The sequence below is a fragment of the Schistocerca nitens genome, chromosome 1 (assembly GCF_023898315.1).
Source record: "Schistocerca nitens isolate TAMUIC-IGC-003100 chromosome 1, iqSchNite1.1, whole genome shotgun sequence".
NCBI classification, from domain to species: Eukaryota; Metazoa; Arthropoda; class Insecta; order Orthoptera; family Acrididae; genus Schistocerca; species Schistocerca nitens.
Genome location: NC_064614.1, coordinates 172,549,441 through 172,575,070, shown reverse-complemented (window position 1 = coordinate 172,575,070; position 25,630 = coordinate 172,549,441). Strand labels below are relative to the sequence as shown.

At 41.0% G+C, this 25,630-nt stretch overlaps 1 protein-coding gene across 1 annotated transcript in view; it reads right to left on the bottom strand.

Moving 5' to 3' along the window:
• LOC126244799 (serine/threonine-protein phosphatase 6 regulatory ankyrin repeat subunit C-like) overlaps window positions 1-25,630 on the bottom strand; it is a 297,603-nt gene that overhangs the window by 175,114 nt on the left and 96,859 nt on the right. The window contains exon 4 of the mRNA XM_049948268.1: window positions 5,385-5,693. Within this exon, the coding sequence (XP_049804225.1) occupies window positions 5,385-5,693 (309 nt within the window). The remainder of the gene's footprint in view (window positions 1-5,384; window positions 5,694-25,630) is intronic.

Below are 25,630 nucleotides of genomic sequence, written 5' to 3'. Positions count from 1 at the left end.
AGGAGACTGTACTGGTCAGTCACTTCACAGAGACATCATTCGATCAGGTGGATATGCATGCTTCCTTAAAGTATGTAAAGCAGTGGTCTGTATTTATTCCTATTTTTCTTCCACCGTGTTCCATTGGATTTCATCATATTCTTAAAAGAATTAACAACCCACCTACCAAGTGAAAGTACTATGTGGTGTCTGTTACCTTATTGTAATAATGAATAGACTTTCATATAACAAATTAAAATTGTAAAAATCAAATTGTAAAAATATGTATCGACAAAAATAATCAATTATTTAAAATATAATGTAACATAGTTTATATTTATACCTTTAAATATCTTTAATATAATAGAGGGAAACATTCCACGTGGAAAAAATATATCTAAAAACAAAGATGATGTGACTTACCGAACGGAAGTGCTGGCAGGTCGATAGACACACAAACCAACACAAACATACACACGAAATTCAAGCTTTTGCAACAAACGGTTGCTTCATCAGGAAAGAGGGAAGGAGAGGGAAAGACGAAAGGATGTGGGTTTTAAGGGAGAGGGTGTAACCTCCCCATCACTTATCGACCTTAATGACAGTGAAAAATTAAACCACGTGTACCTAATGGAAATTTGGGAAAAGCAATTGTCACCGAAGTTAATTTGTCGGTAAAGAGGGAGGAAAGGTTTACATCTAAATGAAAGGAAAAATGCAAATGAAACTGGTGCAAATTAATTTTGAAAACAGGTAAAGTTAATAAAGAAAGTAAATGTGCGGCCGTTACGTTAACAATTAACTAGCGGTAATTAGATATTTGAGATTTGGGGAAAACTACGGTCGCCAGTCCTATGGACAATTACTATAATAACTGAAAAAGAAAGGCTATTGCACATATAATTAGCACTAAAAGCGTGGCAACTGAAGGTTGACACGTGTTGTGTGAAAACTGAATGTTTGTCTGAAGTAATAAATTTCGCTACACCCTGACTTAATTTAGCAAAAGAATTAATAAAACTGGAAAATTGAAAGTTAATTTAGTGTCTGAAATTAATAGTGAACTTTGTTTCTGAAGCATATCGAAATTCAGTAAAATACAGTTAGTCTTGGGCTACCTCAACAATCATTTCAAAAGCTACTTGAATATACGCAATTTAGAAATAAGAGATTTAACTTCGAACTTGAATTAAATGATTCTCAACAATTAACAATAGTGAAATTTAGTCTGTACCAAACTGAGCTGCAGTCACAGGTAAGCTAAAATATGCTAACAAAACTCGCACTCTTAAATTGTGCTCGTGTAATCTAAATATTGTAGCCAGCTATGAATACTTTAACTGAACTTTGAAATTAAGGCAGTGAAATTGAATTATATTATTTTAATGCTGGTGTTTGAATTTCAACGACACTCGGGTTCATTTTGGAAAAGGAAGGGACCCTGCTTGGCAATGCAATTGGGACAATGAGCTACAAAGGTTCATGCTAAGTTGCTGTAATTTTGTGATGCAACAATTTTAAAAGCTGAGGTCTGCCATACAGTTCTGAAACCTTACGTGCTTTTAGTCTTCCTTGTTGGTTGATTGAAGGTTTGAAGTCATTAATCGAGGAGGTGGCGACAGTCACTCATCGTCGGCCGTCGCTGTTACAGAAGCTGGATGCTGGCGCGCCTTCTTCTCGACACGGTCACCAGGCGAAACGGGCTCTTGATGTGTGCCAGCTAATGCTTCCCGCCCGCGACACCGTGCTAGAAACTATTATAGCCAGTCGAGCGCAATTACATGCTGCCAAACCCCGAAAGCGCGGCAACTCGCGGGAGCGTCACACAACACACCTGCTCCACTGCACTACTCCCGCCGGACTCTCTCTGCTCAGCCCACGCTCCACGCGGCAGAGTTAACACTACCAAAGATCCTAAACACTTTCGTTCTCCACACGACCTATCGATGTATTCGTTCGATAGCATAGTTTTCCCTAGGCCAGACCCAGCGTATAAATACAAATAATATTCACAAAACAAACCAATTATACATCGACATAAAAGCATATATATACAAATAGTAAAACAATTACAATATACAAAGACACAGAAATGTTATATCTTCAGGTAACAAAATAAGGAAAAAAATTTGCAGTGCAATAGATGGAAATAGGAGGACATGCATTTCCGGCGTTACAAGGGTAAGGAGTCATTCCAATCCCAGGACCGGAAAGACTTACCTTAGGGGGGAAAAGAACAGGTATACACTTGCACACACACACATATCCATCCGCACATACACAGACACAAGCAGACATTCGTAAAGGCAAAGAGTTTGGGCACTCCCTTAAAACCCACATCCTTTCGTCTTTCCCTCTCCTTCCCTCTTTCCTGATGAAGCAACCGTTTGTTGCAAAAGCTTGAATTTCGTGTGTATGTTTGTGTTGGTTTGTGTGTCTATCGACCTGCCAGCACTTCCGTTCGGTAAGTCACATCATCTTTGTTTTTAGATATATTTAAATATCTTTATATGTATGTTCTCCTGCTGCCATTTGGTGAGTAGATTTTTCATCTATCCAGATACATTGTAAAAATTTATACATGACCTGTACAATATCATTGTACAAATTGTATTATAATATTGTGATTTCTTGGATCAATAAACTATAACAAAATACAAAATACAATAAAGGGATTGTCTACACTATGCTTGTCTGTTCTTTGCAAGAGTATCTCTCTGTGGTAAGTAATTCTTACCAGATAGGATTGACGGAGGACATTAAAAAGATTCAAAGAAGGGGAGAGAGTGTCAAGGATGTGATACAAGAGATATGGTGGATATCATTAAAATGAAGCCTTTTTTGTTGTGGCGACATATTTTCATGAAATTTGAATCTCCAACCTTCTCCTCCAAATTCAAAAATATTTTGTTGAGATCCACCAATTAGAGGAAAATGACCATCATAATAAAATAATGCAAATAAGTGTGCACATAAAAAAATTTTAGAGTGTGTTTTCCCTATGTACTCTTCGAGAATGTAACGGTACAGAAATAGTTTGAAAATTTGTTGGTGGACCCTCTGCCACATAATTGAATGTGAATTGCAGGGTAGTGATGTAAATATAGATGTAGCTCTATACAAAGTAAGGTGGGATATTTCCAGAAACAGAGAAGATTTTATTTTGGAAACACATTAGTACAGTTCTTGAACTGAAAGAGAAAAATAGTTATGTCACAAACAAGAAAGAAAACGTAATCCAAATGAAATTCTAGAGAAGGGAAAAAAAGATGCTTGTGAAAGCATGAACAACTTGTCATTTGTGAGAGAGGAATGTTATTTAGTAGAGGACAGTCAACAAACTGGAAGATGAAGAAAAGGAGTCAATGAAAAATGTGGGTCTGAATGATGAACAAAAGAATGAGTTAAAGGGTTTGTGATGGAAGTATGGGGATGTGTTCAGCAATACAGCAGGAAGTATAAAGAATTTTGAATGTGTACTACAACTTAAACCTTACGAGCAATTTTTTATAACACCATATAATGTACCAAAAGCAAGGAGAACAGTTGCTGAAAATGGGTTGCAAAAGATAGAAATTTATGGTATATTTGAGAGAAACAGCTTCTAGTAGTAGCGGCAAAATGTGCTGGAGGTCCTTTTCTCCACACTGCCCTCCAATGCAAAATTTGTGATCCCTTGATGACTCCGAACATATCCTACCAACCGATCCCTTCTTCTTGTCAAGTTGTGCCACAAACTCCTCTTCTCCCCAATTCTATTCAATACCTCCTCATTAGTTATGTGATCTACCCATCTAATCTTCAGCATTCTTCTGTAGCACCACATTTCAAAACCTTCTATTCTCTTCTTGTCTAAACTATTTATCGCCCATGTTTCACTTCCATACATGGCCACACTCCATACAAATACTTTCAGAAACGACTTCCTGACATTTAAATCTATACTTGATGTTAACAAATTTCTCTTCTTCAGAAACGCTTTCCTTGCCATTGCCAGTCTACATTTTACATCCTCTCTGCTTCGACCATCATCAGTTATTTTGCTCCCCAAATAGCAAAACTCCTTTACTACTTTAAGTGTCCCATTTCCTAATCTAATTCCCTCAGCATCACCCGACTTAATTTGACTACATTCCATTATCCTCGTTTTGCTTTTATTGATGTTCATCTTATATCCTCATTTCAAGACACTGTACATTCCGTTCAACTGTTCTTCCAAGTCCTTTGCTGTCTCTGATAGAATTACAATGTCATCGGCGAACCTCAAAGTTTTTATTTCTTCTCCATGGATTTTAATACCTACTCTGAATTTTTCTTTTGTTTCTTTTGCTGCTTGCTCAGTATACAGATTGAATAACATTGGGGAGAGGCTACAACCCTGTCTCACTCCCTTCACAACCACTGCTTTCCTTTCGTGCCCCTCGACTCTTATAACTGCCATCTGGTTTCTGTACAAATTGTAGATAGCCCTTCGCTCCCTGTATTTTACCCCTGCCACCTTTAGAATTTGAAAGAGAGTATTCCAGTCAACACTGTCAAAAGCTTTTTCTAAGTCTACAAATGCTAGAAACGTAGGTTTGCCTTTCCTTAATCTTTCTTCTAAGATAAGTCATAATGTCAGCATTGCTTCACGTGTTCCAACATTTCTACGGAATCCAAACTGATCTTCCCCAAGGTTGGCTTCTACCAGTTTTCCCATTCATCTGTAAAGAATTCACGTTAGTATTTTGCAGCTGTGACTTATTAAACTGATAGTTCGGTAATTTCACATCTGTCAACACCTGCTTTCTTTGGGATTGAAATTATTATATTCTTCTTGAAGTCTGAGGGTATTTCGCCTGTCTCATAAATCTTGCTCACCAGATGGTAGAGTTTTGTCAGAACTGGCTCTCCCATGGCCATCAGTAGTTATAATAGCCGAGGCCTTGTTTCGACTCGAAATATACTAGTGAATTACATTTAGAAGAACAAATTTTGACTCAGAGCATTGGAGACTGTGTTGACCAAAACAGTATATTGACAAACTTATGACATACACTCATAAAATTTGTGGACGTACTGGAGCTCAAAAATACTTAAACAAGCAACAGAAGAATGTATACTTTTACAGCAGGCAAAAAGGGTGAGAAAAGAAATTTCAACTTGTGATAGACACCAATCTGTCATCTTTCATTAATCCAATAATAACAATTCCACATACTTTACTTGACAAATACCCATTTTATTATAACATGTATTTACTTACCACATTTATATAATGATATATGGTAAACGCTATCAACAACGTCAGAATAACAAAACAAGCTCCATCTTAGAGATCGGTCACAGCTTTTCATCTCTTCCTGTGGATGTCTTACTAAATGATATAAATAGTGATAACTGTTGATTTAAAAATATAGTCTCACCCTGAAAGCACCTTTCTCTATTGCCAGGCACAAAGCTGTCTTTCCATCTCGGTCACGTAAATTGACATCTGCACCTCCCTGCACTAGAAGTTTTATCACCTGGGGCATATCATAGTGGTATTGAAATGCAGAAATGGCTCTCATTATGGCTGGTTGCCCCTTTTTATCAAGACCATCCTTGAAATTGGGATGTATTTTCTGAAGGTACTGGAAATTCTCCTTACATCCAAGTGCTCTGTGGAGTGCTGTTCTACCAACAACATCTTTTGCTGTAGGGTCCGCTCCAGCACCTACAATAAGCTTGAGAGCCTGAAAAAGTGAGAAAGCACCATTAGATATCATGCAACATGATCTTACAAATTATTTTTAAGAGAAATATTAAGACTATTTACAAAAATCCAAAATCAGAATGCTGATTCACTTTTATTAGCATTTTCTGGCCCATCCAAATTCTGGGGGCAAAGGTTGATATTTTATGTCATTCCATTTGTTTAGTCTGAAAGTTTGTAATAAATCATAGCTGATGGAATGTCTCTCAACTTCAGAAACCTATGACACCACCTGATTTTTGGCCGTGCTTCAATTTATTTTCATTTTTACAATATTGAATTCATGAATTTTGATGTAAAACTACTTTTATAATACTGTCATTTTCATAATATGGATTGCTCATACTACCAACCATGTCATGTACAGCAATGGGAAAGAATTTACACATTAAAATATATGTATTAAACTGAAATGATGGTAAAACTTGAAAATGGAAGTCCCCTAGGTACCTGGAAGCTCCTGGAACAATACACATGGTATATATTACTCTTTCTTGATGCCAAATGTGTCAGTTATGCTGTGACTGAGATGAAGAACAGTTTGTGAAGTTTGTGGGAACTCCATGCAAAATAACAGGTGACAAGTGAGCCCACTTCACAGTGTATAGTTTTTGACCCTGTCTTGCAGAGAGACATTATAGTCTATGCCTTGTTGTAACATGGACATGTCTTGCCACTGTGCATCAGCTGCGGAAAATAAAGTGTTGTTACTCCATCACACACTGTTGTGTCCCTATCATACTGTTCCCTGTATTGTACGGGACTACATTGGTGACCCACAATGACCACAAATTGTGGCAGATATGTCCTCAACTGGATATTGCACAACAGCAATGCAGCCAACATGCAACCACTGTGTGTCACAATTCACAATGTTCATCCATGTGTGCAATGCCACTTCAGCCAGTGCTCTGCATCCAACCTTTTAATTAAGTGTTCTAGTAAAAAGTGAAGGTGACACTTGCCTGTGCAACAAATCAACAAACAACATCAATGCTGAATAATGGTGCCCTACCATATTCTTATTGTGCAACCTTGCCACCATCATCCCTTCACATGTGGCACATACCGACCAATTACCTCACAATCTTTCATATTCACAAGCACCTCCTGTCACCAATGATTCTACCATGCCAAGTGAGCCAAATTTTGAATCAGTGGTGCCATAGCTGCCCAAGCATTCACATGGTTTGCTTGTCCTACCAATTGCCTTGGATGCGGCAATGGGACATTCAACTGCATTATTGCCACACATGCCTCCATGGCAACAGGTACACCCAACCAATATTTCAACCTTTCATAATTTGGTTTTCAACCAAGCTTCTACAATTTCCTTCGGATCAGCCTTTCATATGGTTTGCGTAAGTGGACAATATCCTTGCTATCTATAACATCATGAACACACAACTAAACTCCTAACTCTTCTACCAACCTGTAGGAACTCGATGACATGATTAGCAACATCATCTTGGTGCCAACGGCAAAAAAAAGAAATATTCAACCGCACAATCAAAACTGCTACAATATCTTTCCAGGACACTGGAAGAACAATTACAACATGTAATATACAATGAATATTTAATGAACAACAGGCTGTCTCAGCTATGGTGGCAACTTTGAACTACAGTCAACCAGCATTTAATGCCTGATTGTACATTCTGACTGCTGTAGGTAGCAAAGCTTCTACCCCACATTCAAGTTGCCACAATCAGCAATGAATGGGAGCCACCTGATCATAAACTTAAAATGGCAGACAGAATTTTTGCTGTTATGCAACACAGGCATGCATGAATTTAGCTAGTAACAATGCCACCATGCACAGCCACCAGCACCAGCCTTGCCGCATGCCACTTTCTGCCCTCACTGAGCTGATCCAACTTCACTAGACGGCTGCCAACTGCAATGTCACAGCCTCTGCCCACAACAGTGAGCTCTATCCGGTCGAGACAACACAACAGACAACTGGCAATGGTGCTCTGCTGGATACTGCACTGCACTACTACTGGTATCACACACAATTCATTGATGCCATACTTAACTGTTGTCTGTCCTGCGACCACCCAAAAGATTCACATGCTAAGCACAGGCACACTGAGCTGCAACACTCACACAAGTCACCTCATTTTGTGCATTGAGGATTCAGCACAAGCTCCACCTACAAGGAATACCAACAGGCTCTACATCCTCAACCTAATTCAACAGCAATACTATTTGACCAACTCTGGCTCAGACATTAGTGTGGCACTCCTGACTGGCAACACAGCAGCCTATGGATCAACAGCCATTCAACTTCAGGCAATGAACAATTTGACCAATACTGTTTATGGCTTCAAAACACGCACCTTGAACCTTGTATTCAAAACTACCTCAAAGGAATTTTCAAATTTCAGAAGTTGCTGAACCCATCCTCAGAGCAGATGTTCTCTGTCATTACAAGCTCCTACCTGATTGAGCCAAAGGCACGGGCATCTAATATGATACTGGCCATGTAGTCTCTGGTGTCATCAGACACGATCTCCCTCAGAATCAGCACATGCCTGAACATCTCTAACAATGAATGACACAGTATCAATACTGATAAACATTACTGCTGTCTCCTCCAGTGTGTCACCATACTTAAACAAATTCCACGAAAGCAATTTTGTTAAGTTGAAGAATGCTTAGAATCACTCCACCTGCAGACAGACAACAACATGTTTCAACAGGAGATAAGAATGACATCCAGTGAGCTCGCTGCAGCACGTCTTTGTCTTTACAACCTGCGACAAACTCCAGCCATCGATGACAACAGCACTATGCAGGCATCACACAGCCTCGCCACACCTCTGCCCACCTTGCAGCAAGCACCACTGCTTATACTACCTTCACATACCAACAAAGCCAGTAACGTGATTCTTGTGCATGTGCAGTCCATTTCTCCCATACCCACTCTGCATCTGCAACCTCTCAAAGCCCCTGTATGTGCGACTTTCTCCTTATGTGCAATCACAAATGGTACAGTGCATCAAATGCTCACCATACCAGGGTCCCAGCTCAGCACAGACCACAACAGCCACCATCTAATAAACTTTGCATGACAAAAACAACAGTCAAGGAACTTTTAGAAGCTGGAATAGTTTGATCCTCAGACAGTCCATGGGCTTCACTCATGAAGCTAGCACACAAAATGAAGATACTATGCTCCTATATGTCAATTATAGATTCCTTAACACATGTATTATCATTGACAGTTACCCAATACTCAACATACAGGACATTACCCACTATATCACTGGCACATTTGTCTTTAGCACATTAGACTGTAAACAGGCTTATTACCAAATACTCATGCATGCAGAGCATATTCAGAAGATGGCTGTCATTACACTGTTTTGCCTGTTTGAATATTTCTTTATGCTGTGCAGCCTAAAAATGCAGCCCATAATGGCGATGATTACTGGATAGCATCTTTTTTGAGCTGCCCTTCTGTTATATTTGGATGACATTCTCATTTTCTTGCAAGAAAAACTACACCTACAAACCTCATCTCGTACAAGTTCTCAATGTCCTTTCTGTGAAGTGTGTCATTATCAAGGACAAAAATGTCAGCTATGACAAACTGCAGTTACTTTTCTGGGTCATACAGTTTTCACCTCTGGCATCTGCCCACTGCCACAACGAATGGAACTCATCCGTCAACTACCCCCTCCCCAAGACTACCATGAATTATGCTGTTTCTTAGGCACCTGCTGCAAGCAGACACCTTTCAGGCCTCTCTGGTGGAACACTACTATGCCAAAACACCAATGGCAGATGAAAGATACAGAGGAATACTGACATGCAGACAGCCTTAAAAAAAACTAAAAATTGCCTTACTCAACCATGGATGTGAGTGACTTTTCAGTTGACACTGTCCTCCAATAAGAAGTGACAGGCATGCAACGACCTTTCAGATTCCTTTGTTTGGAAGCTCACTGCCTCACAACACAAATGGTCAATCTACAATCATGAATCCTTGGAGTGTATCAGGCAATCTGCCTCATTAAAGATGGTGCTGCAGGACAATCGTTTATCATCTACATTGACCATATGGGGGCACTAGTAGACTCACCCATAGCCCATCAAAAGATTTGCCACCAAGACATTTCCAGCACATTGATTACATTGTTCAGTTCTCGACAGACATATGTCATCTGAAAGGTGCAGACATCATCATCAATTATTGGTCATGCATCAATGTCATCTCCTCACACATTAACTATGATGAGTTTGAGTAAGCTAAACTACAACATAGTATAGAATATTATGGGCAGTTTTTTTGATATTGAAGACATTGTTATTCCACCATCATCAATGAGAGGTGTTCCAGTTTTGAGATACTTGGTTAAATCATGAGCTTTTGTCGACTCCAAAAAGCTACTCAGGCTCACAAAAGAAATCTACATGCCAGAGACAATGACAAGCATTGTAGGTGGTCAAAGAAAACTTTGGCTCAATTATTGTAATGAGCAGCCACAACTCATCCCTAAAGGAATGTGTGTAACAACAGCCAAACCAGTTCAAGAAAGGCTGTTTAGTGTCACTGATGAAGAATTGTGTCCCACAGCTACTACAGAATATCCATGGGAGGAAGCTACTACTCAGGTCCCAGTAGGATCTGGTCTCACTGAGGGACAGAAAAGACAGACCAAGCAGCCCATGGTAAGGTATCATATCACCACTGGAGATCATCCGCCAATTAGCCTGCATTCATATAAAGTGTCGCCATCTGAACAATGGTTAATGTAGGAGGCAGGGGAGAAGATGCTGCAACATGACTTCAAGGAACCTTCGGAGAGTCCTTCGTACTGTCCTGTGGCCTTGTGAGGCAATGGCATGTCTGTGTTGACTGCTAATGGCTGAACAAAATCATGAAGAATGATGCCTACCCATTGCTGTGCATTGATGACACCCTAGACTGCATGAATGAAGCAAACTATTTCTCAACTACAGACATGCAAAAAAGCTACTGGCAAATATAGGTTGATGAGGCTGAGTGGCTGACAAGGCTGACTGGAAAAAGCCTGCCATCATAACTCCTGATGACCTCTATGAGTTCAAAATTATGCCATTTGGACTGTGTAATGCTTCAAACTTATGGTGGCTAATCTGCTTCAAACATGTTAAATGGATAATGTATCTTTGCTATCTGAATGATACTACCATTTTTTCTATGGCATTTGAAGAACATTTAAGCCACCTAAAAGTCATGGCAAAATGTGTTTATACTGAAGGTCTCCCTCTGAATCCAGAAAAGTGATTTTCATCACAAGAAATAAAAAATCTTAGACTACCTAGTAAATGGTGATGGAGTCAATCATGATCTAGAGAAAATAAGAATAGTTACAGATTTTGCAATTCATTGCAGATTTTACAACTCTCACGTTCATAACGACAGAAATTTCCTCAGAATGTGCTTTACCTACCAGCAATTCAAGAAGGATTTCTGTATCAAGGCACACCCTTGCAAGAATTACTGCAAGGAGCCAACAAATTTTCCTGGAACAAGGCACAAGAAAGATCTTTCCTTTTCCACAAGAAGGTGCTAACATATTTTTCGCCTTTAGCATTGAATGATGAGAGTGTTGAGACAGACCCTCAGCACAATGTCAGCCATTTTGGAATATGGGCACTTCTAGCACAAATGAAGGAAGGAGCCTATGCTTTCAGAGTACTCTCCAAGTCTGAGATGAATTCTTCTACAGCTGAGAAAGAGTGCTTTGCAGTTGTTTGAGCCATCAACAGTTTTCAGCTGTATTTATTTGGCAAACCATTCACTGCTGTGATGGATCACCAATCTCTATGTTGGCTGAGTAATCAGAAGAATTTGTGAAGTCAACTGTGAGATGGGCACTGAGGCTTCAGGGGCACAGGCGCCAACTCCATGGGGCCTGAGGGGGTCCAAGCCCCATCAAAAATTCGTTTGGGGGGGCAGAGCCCTCCCCCCCCCCCCAATAAATTTAAGAAAATTATTCATTATATTGTGCTTTGTAAAATCCCAAAATTATGCTGAAATTTTTTATTTTCCTTTTAAAATACATTCAGTAATGAGTGAAAACAAATAATTCTTATAGTAGTAAGCAAGTTAACTGAAAACGAGTGATGTGAATCATAACAGTGTTACGGTACTGCGGGCACACTTAGAATTTGTCACGCTGCATGAACCTTTGGGTAAAGTATGGCACTGGCAGGCCAGTGCTGTGGCTGCAGCGACATTAAAAGAACTGGGGCAGATGCATCTGGGACCCTCAGCCTTGCGTCACCTTGACACTTCCAGACATTACAACGCCATGGCTATATAAGGCCCACCCTGCTCTCGCAGTCATTCAGCATGGATAGTTTCGTTCAGTGCATGCTGCAGATGTGTTTTGTGTTCTGACTTTAGTGTCTAGTGGACTATTTTATACAACTATATTTTATTCATTTACGTTAGTCTCTTACTGTATTGTGAATTAAGTTTGCAATGGATAAATCTGTTACCAAAAAGGCACATTTGGAAGTTGATGATACTGAAAGTCACCCTCCAACAATTATTGTTTTGTCAATTGCTTTGTCGTCTTCAGGCAAGAACCATTCATGGATGGACAATCCGGTAAGGGAAGATCATTTAAGAAGTCTTGGTTGATCAAATATACATGGCTAGAATATGAAGCATCTACAGAAAAAGATTTTGGAAAACCTGCAAAGAGGCAGATGCTAAAAATCTATTACAATTTTCTTCAAAAAAAGAAGATGCATTTACTTCCGTAGGGTTTTCTAAGTGGAAAAAGACTTTGGAAAAATTCTGTCTTCATGAAAATACGTTTATGCGTAAAGAAGATGTTCTGAAACTAAATTCTATCACTAACCAAAGTGTGGCCTCCCGATTCAATGAACAGTTAGATAGTGATATGAAGAAAGGCCGTTTAGTTCTTGAGGCAATTTTTACTATCGTGCAATTTCTATGCCGACAAGGACTAGCAATTACAGGGCACAAAGGTTTCAACTCAAATTTTTTTCAATTGTAGAAACTCCGAAAGAATGACATACCTGAGTTTAAAGACTGGTTAGGGCATTCAGGGTACAAGTGGATGTCCTAGACATTCAAAACGAGATCATTGATCTACTAGGAAAGTGTGTCGAGAGAAGTATTGGCTTCAATCAAGAAGACTGAACATTTCTCTATTATGATTGATGAAACAAGTGATTCTTCGATTCATGAACAAGTGTTATTTTGTATTCGTACTGTTGATGATTCCTTAATCATCAACAAAGACTTTATTGGCGTATGCGAGACCCCCAACACTGAATCACAAATTCTGTTTAGTATTTTAAAAGACATTTTTGCTCATCTTGATTTGTCAATGGATAACTTAAAAGGACAGTGCTACGATGGTGCCCCGAATATGAGAGGTAAGTTCAAAGGACTAAAAAAGTTAGTTTCAGATATACAACCAAATGCACGTTACGCATACTGCACTGCTCACAGTTTAGACTTGGCAGTTGTAGACAGTCTCCACCATCTTACGTCTATGAGGGATATTAAGGCTTTAGCCAAGGACTTAATAAACACCGTAAGGGAATCCAACAAAAGGATGGGACTTTTCAGAAGCATACGCTGTGAGAGTGCCAACGACCAAGCTAGTCTATGACCCCTTTGCGCAGCTCAATGGACTATATGAGCTTCTAGTATCTTGAAAATATTGAAAGACTTTAAAGAACTGCTAGAGTTTTTTGAAACATTTTCTGCAGAAGACAAAACAGAAGCAGGTTACAAATGTGCAGGCTACCTTGAGTCAATGTTCCAAGTCAAGACTAACTTCTTTTTAAGTCTTTATTGCCATGCAATGAACCCAGTAGAGAATGTCAATGAAAAAATTCAATGCCCTCATCTAAGTGTTGCTGATCTGGGAAAAATATATGAGGGTTTGATTTGTATATTGAATGGATGGCATGATAGTTTTGAACACTTTTGGGGATCGCATTTAAAAGAAAAACCTTCACAAGGGATGATCCTTCATTTCCTCGGAATTGAAGTATACTAAAGAAGGATGAAAACAACAAAGCCAGCTCACCACGCACTTTCAAAACCAAAAAGGAATACTACAAAGCTATTTACATTGAAGTTTGTGAAACGGTGCAATCTTGCATTACTGAGCGGTTTGCTTCAGCTGGACTCACACAGTCTTTGCAGTTGAACAAGAGTAGTTGCTTTTAGTAAACAGAGGCACAACAAATTTGGAAAAATAACTGAGTTTTTCAAAAATGACCTACACCTTGAAAGACTGTGCTTACACTTGAATATGTTAGCTGATATCACTAATAAAAAAACAACTGCTCTTAAAAAAACATGCCTGATGTAAGAAAGTACATTACACAAGAGCCTGCAGATGGAGAAATGTTATGTGAAGTAGTGAAGTGCATTAAGCTTCTCCAAGCAGTTCCAATCACAACAGCAACAGCAGAATGCTCATTTAGCACCCTTAGACATCTGAAGTCATATCTCCGATCAACAATGGGCCAGAAACAATTGAACAACTTGGCTGTTCTTATGCCCACTGAGATGTTTTTGATGAATTGAATATCTAACCAGTCATCAACTTCACATTCATTAATCCAGTCAGACAGTCAACATTTGCACCTTTCTAAAGACACTCTAGCCCTAATAATGGCATTTAGAGCAATATTAAAAATCTTTATAAAATAGAGTATATATATATATCTTGATGAGACTTACCAAACAAAAGTGCTGGCAGGTCGATAGACACACAAACAAACACAAACATACACACAAAATTCAAACTTTCGCAACAAACGGTTGCTTCATCAGGAAAGAGGGAAGGAGAGGGAAAGACGAAAGGATGTGGGTTTTCAGGGAGAGGGTAAGGAGTCATTCCAGTCCCGGGAGCGGAAAGACTTACCTTAGGGGGAAAAAAGGACACAAGCAGACAATATATATTTTTCCCACATGGAATGTTTCCCTCTATATATATATATATAATAGAGGGAAACATTCCACGTGGGAAAAATATATCTAAAAACAAAGATGATGTGACTTACCAAACGAAAGCGCTGGCAGGTCGATAGACACACAAACGAACACAAACATACACACAAAATTCAAGCTTTTGCAACAAGCAGACATCTTGTGTCTGTATATGTGTGGATGGATATGTGTGTGTGTGCGAGTGTATACCCGTCCTTTTTTTCCCCCTAAGGTAAGTCTTTCCGCTCCCGGGTTGGAATGACTCCTTACCCTCTCCCTTAAAACCCACATCCTTTCGTCTTTCCCTCTCCTTCCCTCTTTCCTGATGAGGCAACAGTTTGTTGCGAAAGCTTGAATTTTGTGTGTATGTTTGTGTTTGTTTGTGTGTCTGTCGACCTGCCAGCACTTTCATTTGGTAAGTCACATCATCTTTTTATATATATATATATATATATATATATATATATATATATATATATATATATATATATATATATATATATAGTTATACATTCCACGTAGGAAAAATATATCTAAAAATAAAGATGATGTGACTTACCAAATGAAAGCGCTGGCAGGTCGACAGACACACACACAAAACCATATCATTAATTTGAACCCAACAATCACGTTTGTTATTGTCGCTGTTGCATTTCGAAATCTTTCCTGTCGTCTTATTTTCTCTTTATTTTCTCTTTCTGTTTTTACCAGTAGTCTCACTTTGTATTCACCTTCCCCTTTTTACCGTAATCTACTATACAATTTTATCCCGCCTATATATACTCAATAATACGTAACCCACTTCCAAACCATAACCCAAAAAATTTTATTTTCCGCTTTCAACACTACCGCAGCTATAAAATCCACCGTTTCTAGTTCAATAACAGCTGCTTTCACGTATTAAACAACTATTTCGGCTAGTTCTAATAACTTCACTTTATTTCCACTTCCGTTTTTCGCACATTACTGATCATTTTTAGCCGTTCCCCACAGGTTTTAACGTCATTATTTCTTCGTCAGACAGTTGTTAGCCCCATTTTCGTAATCTTTAACCACAACACCACTCCTTTTAATACATTTACAGGTTTTTTCGAAATTTTCCCGAATTTCTCCGTCCTTTAACGTGTTTTTGCGGCAACACAACCACCTAACCTTTATGCACATCGCTGTCTACCAACCCAAGTTCACCACAGGATCAACTTAACCAACAATTTTTCGCCTTTTTTCATACCAGATCTCCAGTTGCTTTATAGTTCATTTTTATCTTTCGTTTTCATTTCAATCTCATGTTACACTTTCCACCTTCTAATACCATGTCACCCTCACAACACCCCCACAACGACCCCATTAAGTTTTATTTACATTCCCTCCGCAGACATGCCTTCACCCTAGCCAGATTATGCTCGCACATTTTATTTTTTCAGGCTTGTCTGACATTTGGCATAACCCCCAAAGGCCTCACACTTGAAGTTCCCATCTCTGGCTGCAACCCTTCTTTCCATCAGTCCCTATACCAGTTCCAAACTGAACAATCCATTGCCCTCACCCACCTAATCCTTCACCTACGCATCAACTCAGCCAATGAACACACCCGTCAACTCCTATCCTTAATAAAAGTCCTCAATCTTTCCTCTCCCACATCCACACCGGCTATTCAGAGCATCCTCCTACAGGCCAACCGCAAATTAGAACAGCATGCCACCCTTCACCTCAAAAAACTATCCAATCTCCTGGTTTCCCACCTCCGGAAAGGCAACTCACTCACCCTTCACAACCTTTCCAGCAAACCTCAACCACCTCTCATTGCACACAAACCCAGTCTCTCCCATCTACTCAATCTCCCACTTCCAGCTCCACTCCCTCCAAAACCTCAAAATTCCAATCAACACAATCTGGTACCACAACACCCTAATTCAGTAGTTAACCTTTCCTCCAAACCTCTCTCCCAATCCGAAACCTCTGTCCTATCCAAAGGCCTCACCTTCAGCCCCACTCCCAGTTTCAACCAAACAGCCCTCGTCAAAGATTTACTGTCCTACACCCATACTCTCTGCTGGAAATATCACTTTGCCACGAAGAAAAATGATCCTAATCCTACTCCTAATGGTCCAACTCCCCAAGCCACTGTCCAAATTGAACCCTGCCTGGAACAGTTCCGTCCTCCGTCACAGCGGGACCCACCTCCTCTTCCTCAAAATCACCCTCTCCAAACCTTCCAGGAATTTCTGATTTCCAGCCTTGCCTCTCAATCCTTCTTAAAAAATCTTAATCCTACTCCCAACATCACCACTGCTGAAGCCCAGGCTATCCGTGATCTGAAGGCTGACCGGTCCATCGTCATTCTTCCGGCGGACAAGGGTTCCACGACCGTGGTACTTGATCGTCGGGAGTATGTGGCTGAGGGACTGCGTCAGCTTTCGGACAATACCACATACAAAGTCTGCCAAGGTAATCCCATTCCTGATGTCCAGGCGGAGCTTCAAGGAATCCTCAGAACCTTAGGCCCCCTACAAAACCTTTCACCTGACTCCATCAACCTCCTGACCCCACCGACACCCCGCACCCCTACCTTCTACCTTCTTCCTAAAATTCACAAACCCAATCATCCCGGCCGCCCCATTGTAGCTGGTTACCAAGCCCCCACAGAACGTATCTCTGCCTACGTAGATCAACACCTTCAACCCATTACATGCAGTCTCCCATCCTTCATCAAAGACACCAACCACTTTCTCGAACGCCTGGAATCCTTACCCAATCCGTTACCCACAGAAACCATCCTTGTAACCATTGATGCCACTTCCTTATACACAAATATCCCGCACGTCCAGGGCCTCGCTGCGATGGAGCACTTCCTTTCACGCCGATCACCTGCCACCCTACCTAAAACCTCTTTCCTCATTACCTTAGCCAGCTTCATCCTGGCCCACAACTTCTTCACTTTTGAAGACCAGACATACCAACAATTAAAGGGAACAGCCATGGGTACCAGGATGGCCCCTTCGTACGCCAACCTGTTCATGGGTCGCTTAGAGGAAGCCTTCTTGGTCACCCAAGCCTGCCAACCCAAAGTTTGGTTCAGATTTATTGATGACATCTTCATGATCTGGACTCACAGTGAAGAAGAACTCCAGAATTTCCTCTCCAACCTCAACTCCTTTGGTTCCATCAGATTCACCTGGTCCTACTCCAAATCCCATGCCACTTTCCTTGATGTTGACCTCCACCTGTCCAATGGCCAGCTCACACGTCCGTCCACATCAAACCCACCAACAAGCAACAGTACCTCCATTACGACAGCTGCCACCCATTCCACATCAAACGGTCCCTTCCCTACAGCCTAGGTCTTCGTGGCAAACATTACACCAACAACCTGACAACAGCTTTCGCATCCCGCAACTACCCTCCCGACCTGGTACAGAAGCAAATAACCAGAGCCACTTCCTCATCCTCACAAACCCAGAACCTCCCACAGAAGAACCGCAAAAGTGCCCCACTTGTGACAGGATACTTTCCGGGACTGGATCAGATTCTGAATGTGGCTCTCCAGCAGGGATATGACTTCCTCAAATCCTGCCCCGAAATGAGATCCATCCTTCATGAAATCCTCCCCACTCCACCAAGAGTGTCTTTCCGCCGTCCACCTAACCTTCGCAACCTCTTAGTTCATCCCTATGCAATCCCCAAACCACCTTCCCTACCCTCTGGCTCCTACCCTTGTAACCGCCCCCGGTGTAAAACCTGTCCCATGCACCCTCCCACCACCACCTACTCCAGTCCTGTAACCCGGAAGGTGTACACGATCAAAGGCAGAGCCACGTGTGAAAGCACCCACGTGATCTACCAACTGACCTGCCTACACTGTGACGCATTCTATGTGGGAATGACCAGCAACAAACTGTCCATTCGCATGAATGGACACAGGCAGACAGTGTTTGTTGGTAATGAGGATCACCCTGTGGCTAAACATGCCTTGGTGCACGGCCAGCACATCTTGGCACAGTGTTACACCGTCCGGGTTATCTGGATACTTCCCACTAACACCAACCTATCCGAACTCCGGAGATGGGAACTTGCTCTTCAACATATCCTCTCTTCCCGTTATCCACCAGGCCTCAATCTCCGCTAATTTCAAGTTGCCGCCACTCGTACCTCACCTGTCATTCAAAAACATCTTTGCCTCTGCATTTCTGCCTCGACTGACATCTCTGCCCAAACTCTTTGTCTTTAAATATGTCTGCTTGTGTCTGTATACGTGTGGATGGATATGTGTGTGTGTGCGAGTGTATACCCGTCCTTTTTTCCCCCTAAGGTAAGTCTTTCCGCTCCCGGGATTGGAATGACTCCTTACCCTCTCCCTTAAAACCCACATCCTTTCGTCTTTCCCTCTCCTTCCCTCTTTCCTGATGAGGCAACAGTTTGTTGCGAAAGCTTGAATTTTGTGTGTATGTTTGTGTTTGTTTGTGTGTCTGTCGACCTGCCAGCACTTTCATTTGGTAAGTCACATCATCTTTATTTTAGATATATTTTTCCTACGTGGAATGTTTCCCTCTATTATAACCATATATATATACACTCCTGGAAATGGAAAAAAGAACACATTGACACCGGTGTGTCAGACCCACCATACTTGCTCCGGACACTGCGAGAGGGCTGTACAAGCAATGATCACACGCACGGCACAGCGGACACACCAGGAACCGCGGTGTTGGCCATCGAATGGCGCTAGCTGCGCAGCATTTGTGCACCGCCGCCATCAGTGTCAGCCAGTTTGCGGTGGCATACGGAGCTCCATCGCAGTCTTTAACACTGGTAGCATGCCGCGACAGCGTGGATGTGAACCGTATGTGCAGTTGACGGACTTTGAGCGAGGGCGTATAGTGGGCATGCGGGAGGCCGGGTGGACGTACCGCCGAATTGCTCAACACGTGGGGCGTGAGGTCTCCACAGTACATCGATGTTGTCGCCAGTGGTCGGCGGAAGGTGCACATGCCCGTCGACCTGGGACCGGACCGCAGCGATGCACGGATGCACGCCAAGACCGTAGGATCCTACGCAGTGCCATAGGGGACCGCACCGCCACTTCCCAGCAAATTAGGGACACTGTTGCTCCTGGGGTATCGGCGAGGACCATTCGCAACCGTCTCCATGAAGCTGGGTTACGGTCCCGCACACCGTTAGGCCGTCTTCCGCTCACGCCCCAACATCGTGCAGCCCGCCTCCAGTGGTGTCGCGACAGGCGTGAATGGAAGGACGAATGGAGACGTGTCGTCTTCAGCGATGAGAGTCGCTTCTGCCTTGGTGCCAATGATGGTCGTATGCGTGTTTGGCGCCGTGCAGGTGAGCGCCACAATCAGGACTGCATATGACCGAGGCACACAGGGCCAACACCCGGCATCATGGTGTGGGGAGCGATCTCCTACACTGGCCGTACACCACTGGTGATCGTCGAGGGGACACTGAATAGTGCAGGGTACATCCAAACCGTCATCGAACCCATCGTTCTACCATTCCTAGACCGGCAAGGGAACTTGCTGTTCCAACAGGACAATGCACGTCCGCATGTATCCCGTGCCACCCAACGTGCTCTAGAAGGTGTAAGTCAACTACCCTGGCCAGCAAGATCTCTGGATCTGTCCCCCATTGAGCATGTTTGGGACTGGATGAAGCGTCATCTCACGCGGTCTGCACGTCCAGCACGAACGCTGGTTCAACTGAGGCGCCAGGTGGAAATGGCATGGCAAGCTGTTCCACAGGACTACATCCAGCATCTCTACGATCGTCTCCATGGGAGAATAGCAGCCTGCATTGCTGCGAAAGGTGGATATACACTGTACTAGTGCCGACATTGTGCATGCTCTGTTGCCTGTGTCTATGTGCCTGTGGTTCTGTCAGTGTGATCATGTGATGTATCTGACCCCAGGAATGTGTCAATAAAGTTTCCCCTTCCTGGGACAATGAATTCACGGTGTTCTTATTTCAATTTCCAGGAGTGTGTGTGTCTATATATATATATATATATATATATATATATATATATATATATATATATATATATATATATATATATATATATATTCAGTTTCAAAATGTTAGTACCAGTTTACTACTGTATTAGTTATTTTCAAATACTTAAATATTTTTAGGATGTAAGACCCAATTAAAACCGGCTATATACATACTTTTTGACTGAAAGTATTAGGCATATTGTATTAATTTTATTAACCATATTAAAGCATTAACTTTGAGATATTGTTTTTATTTAATGAACTCTGAGCCTTATTCAAAGTAAGCTTAAATTAGCTATTTCACTTTTTAATCAAAGTGCTATTACTATGTGAGAGCAATATTTTATGTTTTATTCTTTTAATGATAGTTTAGGATTTATTTAAATATAATTTCTGTCTTTCCAGAGATATATATTCACTGCTCTGTAATAGTCTATAAGCATGATTATTACTGTACATTAAATTAGCTTTTTATGAAAATACCATGTGTGTTTATATTTTGTTTCTTTTTTCTAAAGCCAAAAAATGTGTCAGCCTTGTAGAGTTTCCCAGAGTGCCGAGTTACTGAGAGTTCAGTTTTCTGGGTTCTAATGTTGCTTGTATGACTCTAAAATGCTTAAAAAACTTTAAAACTCACTATTTTTCACCTAAAATTTAATGAAATTTAGAAAATTTCCCGGGGCAAGACCCCCCCCCCCCCCCAAATACTTTTTTACAAGTCGGCGCTCCTGTTCAGAGGTAAGATGTCACAGTGGTATACAAAAGAAAATTCAAATACAGAGTGCTGATTACATTTCAAGGAACCCTTTGATGAAATATAGCATCATGGATGAAGCTCAGTCATTAAATTACATTTCTGCTGAACCAATGGAAGATCCAGCACTGCTGAAAACAATAGAATCCTTGAAAAAGGGGAAACCAACCAAAGGAGAATACCAGTAATTGAATACTAGTTAATTAAGAAGATAGTGTGTAAGAGGAACTATGATCCAAGGGGACTGCTGTCTATTCTGAAGTATTTCCATGATGCTCCAAATGTTGCTCACCTGAATTTCCTGCAAACCCTAGACTAAATCAGATGCAGGTATCACTGGCCACATTTCTATTGATATTTTAAACACTATGTGGGCCCATGTAAAAAATGCCAATGGTGAAAGTATGTGCTGCAGTTACCTCCGGAACATCTGGTACTAATCCCAACTGCAGAGGCAGCATTCCACCAAATTGGAATCCGCCTCTTATGGAGGTCTCTGAAGTTCACAAACAGGAACCGATGGATAATAGTCTGCACTGGCTACCTCACGCACTATGTTGTTGCTAAAGCTGTGGTGATCACCTAAGTTCCAGAAATTGTAAAGTTCATCGTACAGAAGACATCATTTTGAAGCACAGAAAATCCTGTGTGATGATCTCTGATTGTGGATAAGTTTTCCAGTTGAAAATAGTGTCAGAGGTAATTTTACATCGCAACATTACCAACAGGGGTGACAACAGCCTAACATCCACAGACAAATGGCCTAATGGAACACCTTAATAAGACATTGACAGAGATGCTCTCAATGTGAGGGCTTGCACATCCTCCATACAGGCCCAATCTCTCCCCATGTGATTTCCATATTTTTTTAACCCTGAAGACATTTGATGGCCATCTATTTCCTTTGGATGAAAAGGTGCATGCCTAGGTACAATCATGGTTCAACAGGCAACAACAAACATAATTTCATGATGGCACTGCCCGTCTTGTCTCACATTGGGATAAATTATTAACAGATATGGTGATTACTTTTGAAACAATAAACATTTCACTTACTTTTTTTCATCTGTCTTATTTTCATTTGACTGCCTCTTATACACTGATAGTGGACAGAGAAACTGGGATACAATAATTCCCATCATGACATTCATGTAGAACACAGTAAAGCAAGACACTATAGGCTTCACACTGACCCGCAGCAATTATTTGTTACTCAATATTTATCAATCCTGGAACATTCTTGACACAATTTTTGTTTGTAGTGTTAGTATATTCTGGAACATTCAATGTTGGTATAAATACCAGCATTCAGGTATATTCAGTGTTTTACAAATAGCTGTACTCTCTGTTCAGGACTTCATTTATATTCTAGTTGTACAATGACAAGTGGAACTGTTGAGGAACAACAACAGCTAAATCAAGACCTGGCAGACCTCACGTACTGACAGACAAGGACAGTCAAGCACAGTAGAAGGCAATTGTAAGAAATTGTGTGTTCCAAAGTGCTAACAGCAGGCTACCTAGCATGATGACTGTGCTTATTGAGTTTCAAAAAATATAGTAGGCTACAATTGTCGAGCATCTCTTCACAACCCACACATTTCTGCAATCATTACTTAGTGACTCTCAAGGTGGCATAAAGAGTGATGCCACTGGACAGTGGATGATTGGAAACAAGTGATTTGCTGTGATGAGTCATTCAAAATAGTGTGGCAATCTGATGGTAGTGTTTGGGTTTGGTGAATGGCTGGAAAATGTTACCCGCTGCAATGTGTAGTATCAACAGTGAGCTACAGAGGAGGTTGGGTTACAATATGTGGACATTTTTCTCGATTAGGGTTTGGTCCCTTTATTGTGGTAAAGCAAATGCTAAATGAAGAAGGTTATGAAAACATTTTACAGCACTGTATAAAGTGTACGGTAGAGGAATAGTTAGGATATGATGGACACTGTTATAAAGCTTGACAATGTACCCTGTCATAAAACAGCACCTGTGAAGCAATGGTTTATGGACAATAACATTCTTAAAATGGACTGGCCTGCCCAGAGTCTCAACTTGAACCCATGGAACACCTTTGGGATGAGTCAGAGCAACGAGTTTGCTCCAGTTCCCACTGCCCACCTACCATGGCTTCAGCTCATGTTAAAGAATGGATCCCATACCTCCACAAATATTCAGACACCTTAGTGAAAGTGTCCCAACCAGAGTTCAAGCGACCAGGAAGACAAAGGGTGGATATAACCCACATTATTGTCCACTAATAGATGTCCACGTAATTTTCATCACACAGTGTATTAGGGACGCAGTTGGAACTTGCTCTCGGGGCCACATCAAAATCTGTTCCAATTATTTGAAACAATGCATTTATCATAATGCTACTCATAGCTGTAGGATCTCCATTAGGTTCCAGTGGAGTACTCTTGTATCTAGCTGTCAAAGTCCATCATGTATAAAACTGTACAGAAGTCCCTTGTCTGTTTGAATGACAACTATTTTGTATTGTTCCTCAGTTCTGCAATGGCTCATTATTCTTCCTTGGAGATATTTGGTTTTGACAGCTAAGCTTAGATAAGAATACCCACAGTTCATTGCCAGTTTTCTAGATTCAACTAGAGGCAAACTTTCACCAATTTAGTGACGTCTTCTTTCAGGATGCAAAGAGAAGTTGGCCCTCCTGTCCAGATGTCTACAATGGGGGTCTCTGAGTCTGCTGTAGGGAAATCTAATCATCATTTACAACAGACTGAACTATGATTTGGGTCTTTCAGTTTTCGGATGAAAACTGAAGTTGTGGAGTTTGATGGACAACATGTGATCATGATTAAAGCATTCAACTGACTTCAAGTACACTTTTAAAGTGGCAGTCCATATTGACCACAGACCTTATGGTCAGTGACATTGATATTCACAAATGAGCCAATAAAGAAGACAGTGAACACTGTATGGGCACAGGTTGCCCTGACATACGTAGTCTCATGCAGCAATGTTTTTAAAAAACCTTTTTTCACTTTGCCCTGCTGCACTGAAGTGTTATCTTTTCTATCACTTCCTAAAACTACACAAGTATCTCAATGAACAGCTTGCAGTCACTTCTCGACATAAAAGAAAACTGGTCACCAGATGGTACACTTTGTAACGATTTCAACAAGAAGCTCATCGATATTGATCAATACCTGTATTGTATGTACCATTGTCAGACCATACTTTGCCCTAATAAATGTAACAATTCCAAAAAAAATATTGTCCCTCTTCATTCTGCCGTGGAAGTGAATAATGAATATACAGGATGCCAGTGCATTTTAAGATCCCCAGACATTAAATGTTAGTGGCAGAATCTTTGAAATAACTGCAGAGAGTAAAAGACTTTTAAGAACATATGTAAGTGACTATAATGAATTGCAGGATGACATGAAATGATTTTTCATGAGTCTTTTATGAGGCTTTGGCCATAACTTATGAGATGGACCTGAAAAGTTTCTCTAAACAAATAAAGAATATATAAACACTGAACTGCTGCAGAGTCTGGCCACATACCATCACAGAACACATCTGTGTCTGATTGGTTGCCATATCCCTAGGCCTCCTCTACTGAAGCCGGAGACATGCAGCAGTCCCAACTTTGGCTGTACACACTACACTGTGTACATGCTAGACTATAACGAGAACATTTCTCACTGTGTACAAATGAGAGGACAACAATATAAAAATTCCTATATCATCACCCATCAGCAGAGCATGGAGCCGTCTGTGGCACTGCAAATCATCACAGCTAGGCATTCAGTCTCCCTCCAGGCTCAACACTGGCTGCTCCTGCAGCTTTTCTATTGGTGGCAATCTTTATCTGGACACTGGCTGTGTATGGTCCACAACATCAACCAACACATTTACGTACCTACTTCTGACCAAGCCAGACACCAACCAGGACACTGGCCAGATCACCAACCAGAAACTCAACCAGATATCAACCAACACTCATCTTGGATACCGGTTTGGACTATCGTGACAAATCTCCTATTTTAGCAGAAGTGGTTTTACTTTTCTGCTTTAATGTCAGACCTGTGAATTATTTATTTTTGTTGTTACGAATAAATGTGTTCTTCCACTGTAACCTGTGCATCAACTTATTTACTTACTGCCCTTGGCATCTCACAAAATAAAGACATATAAACTACAG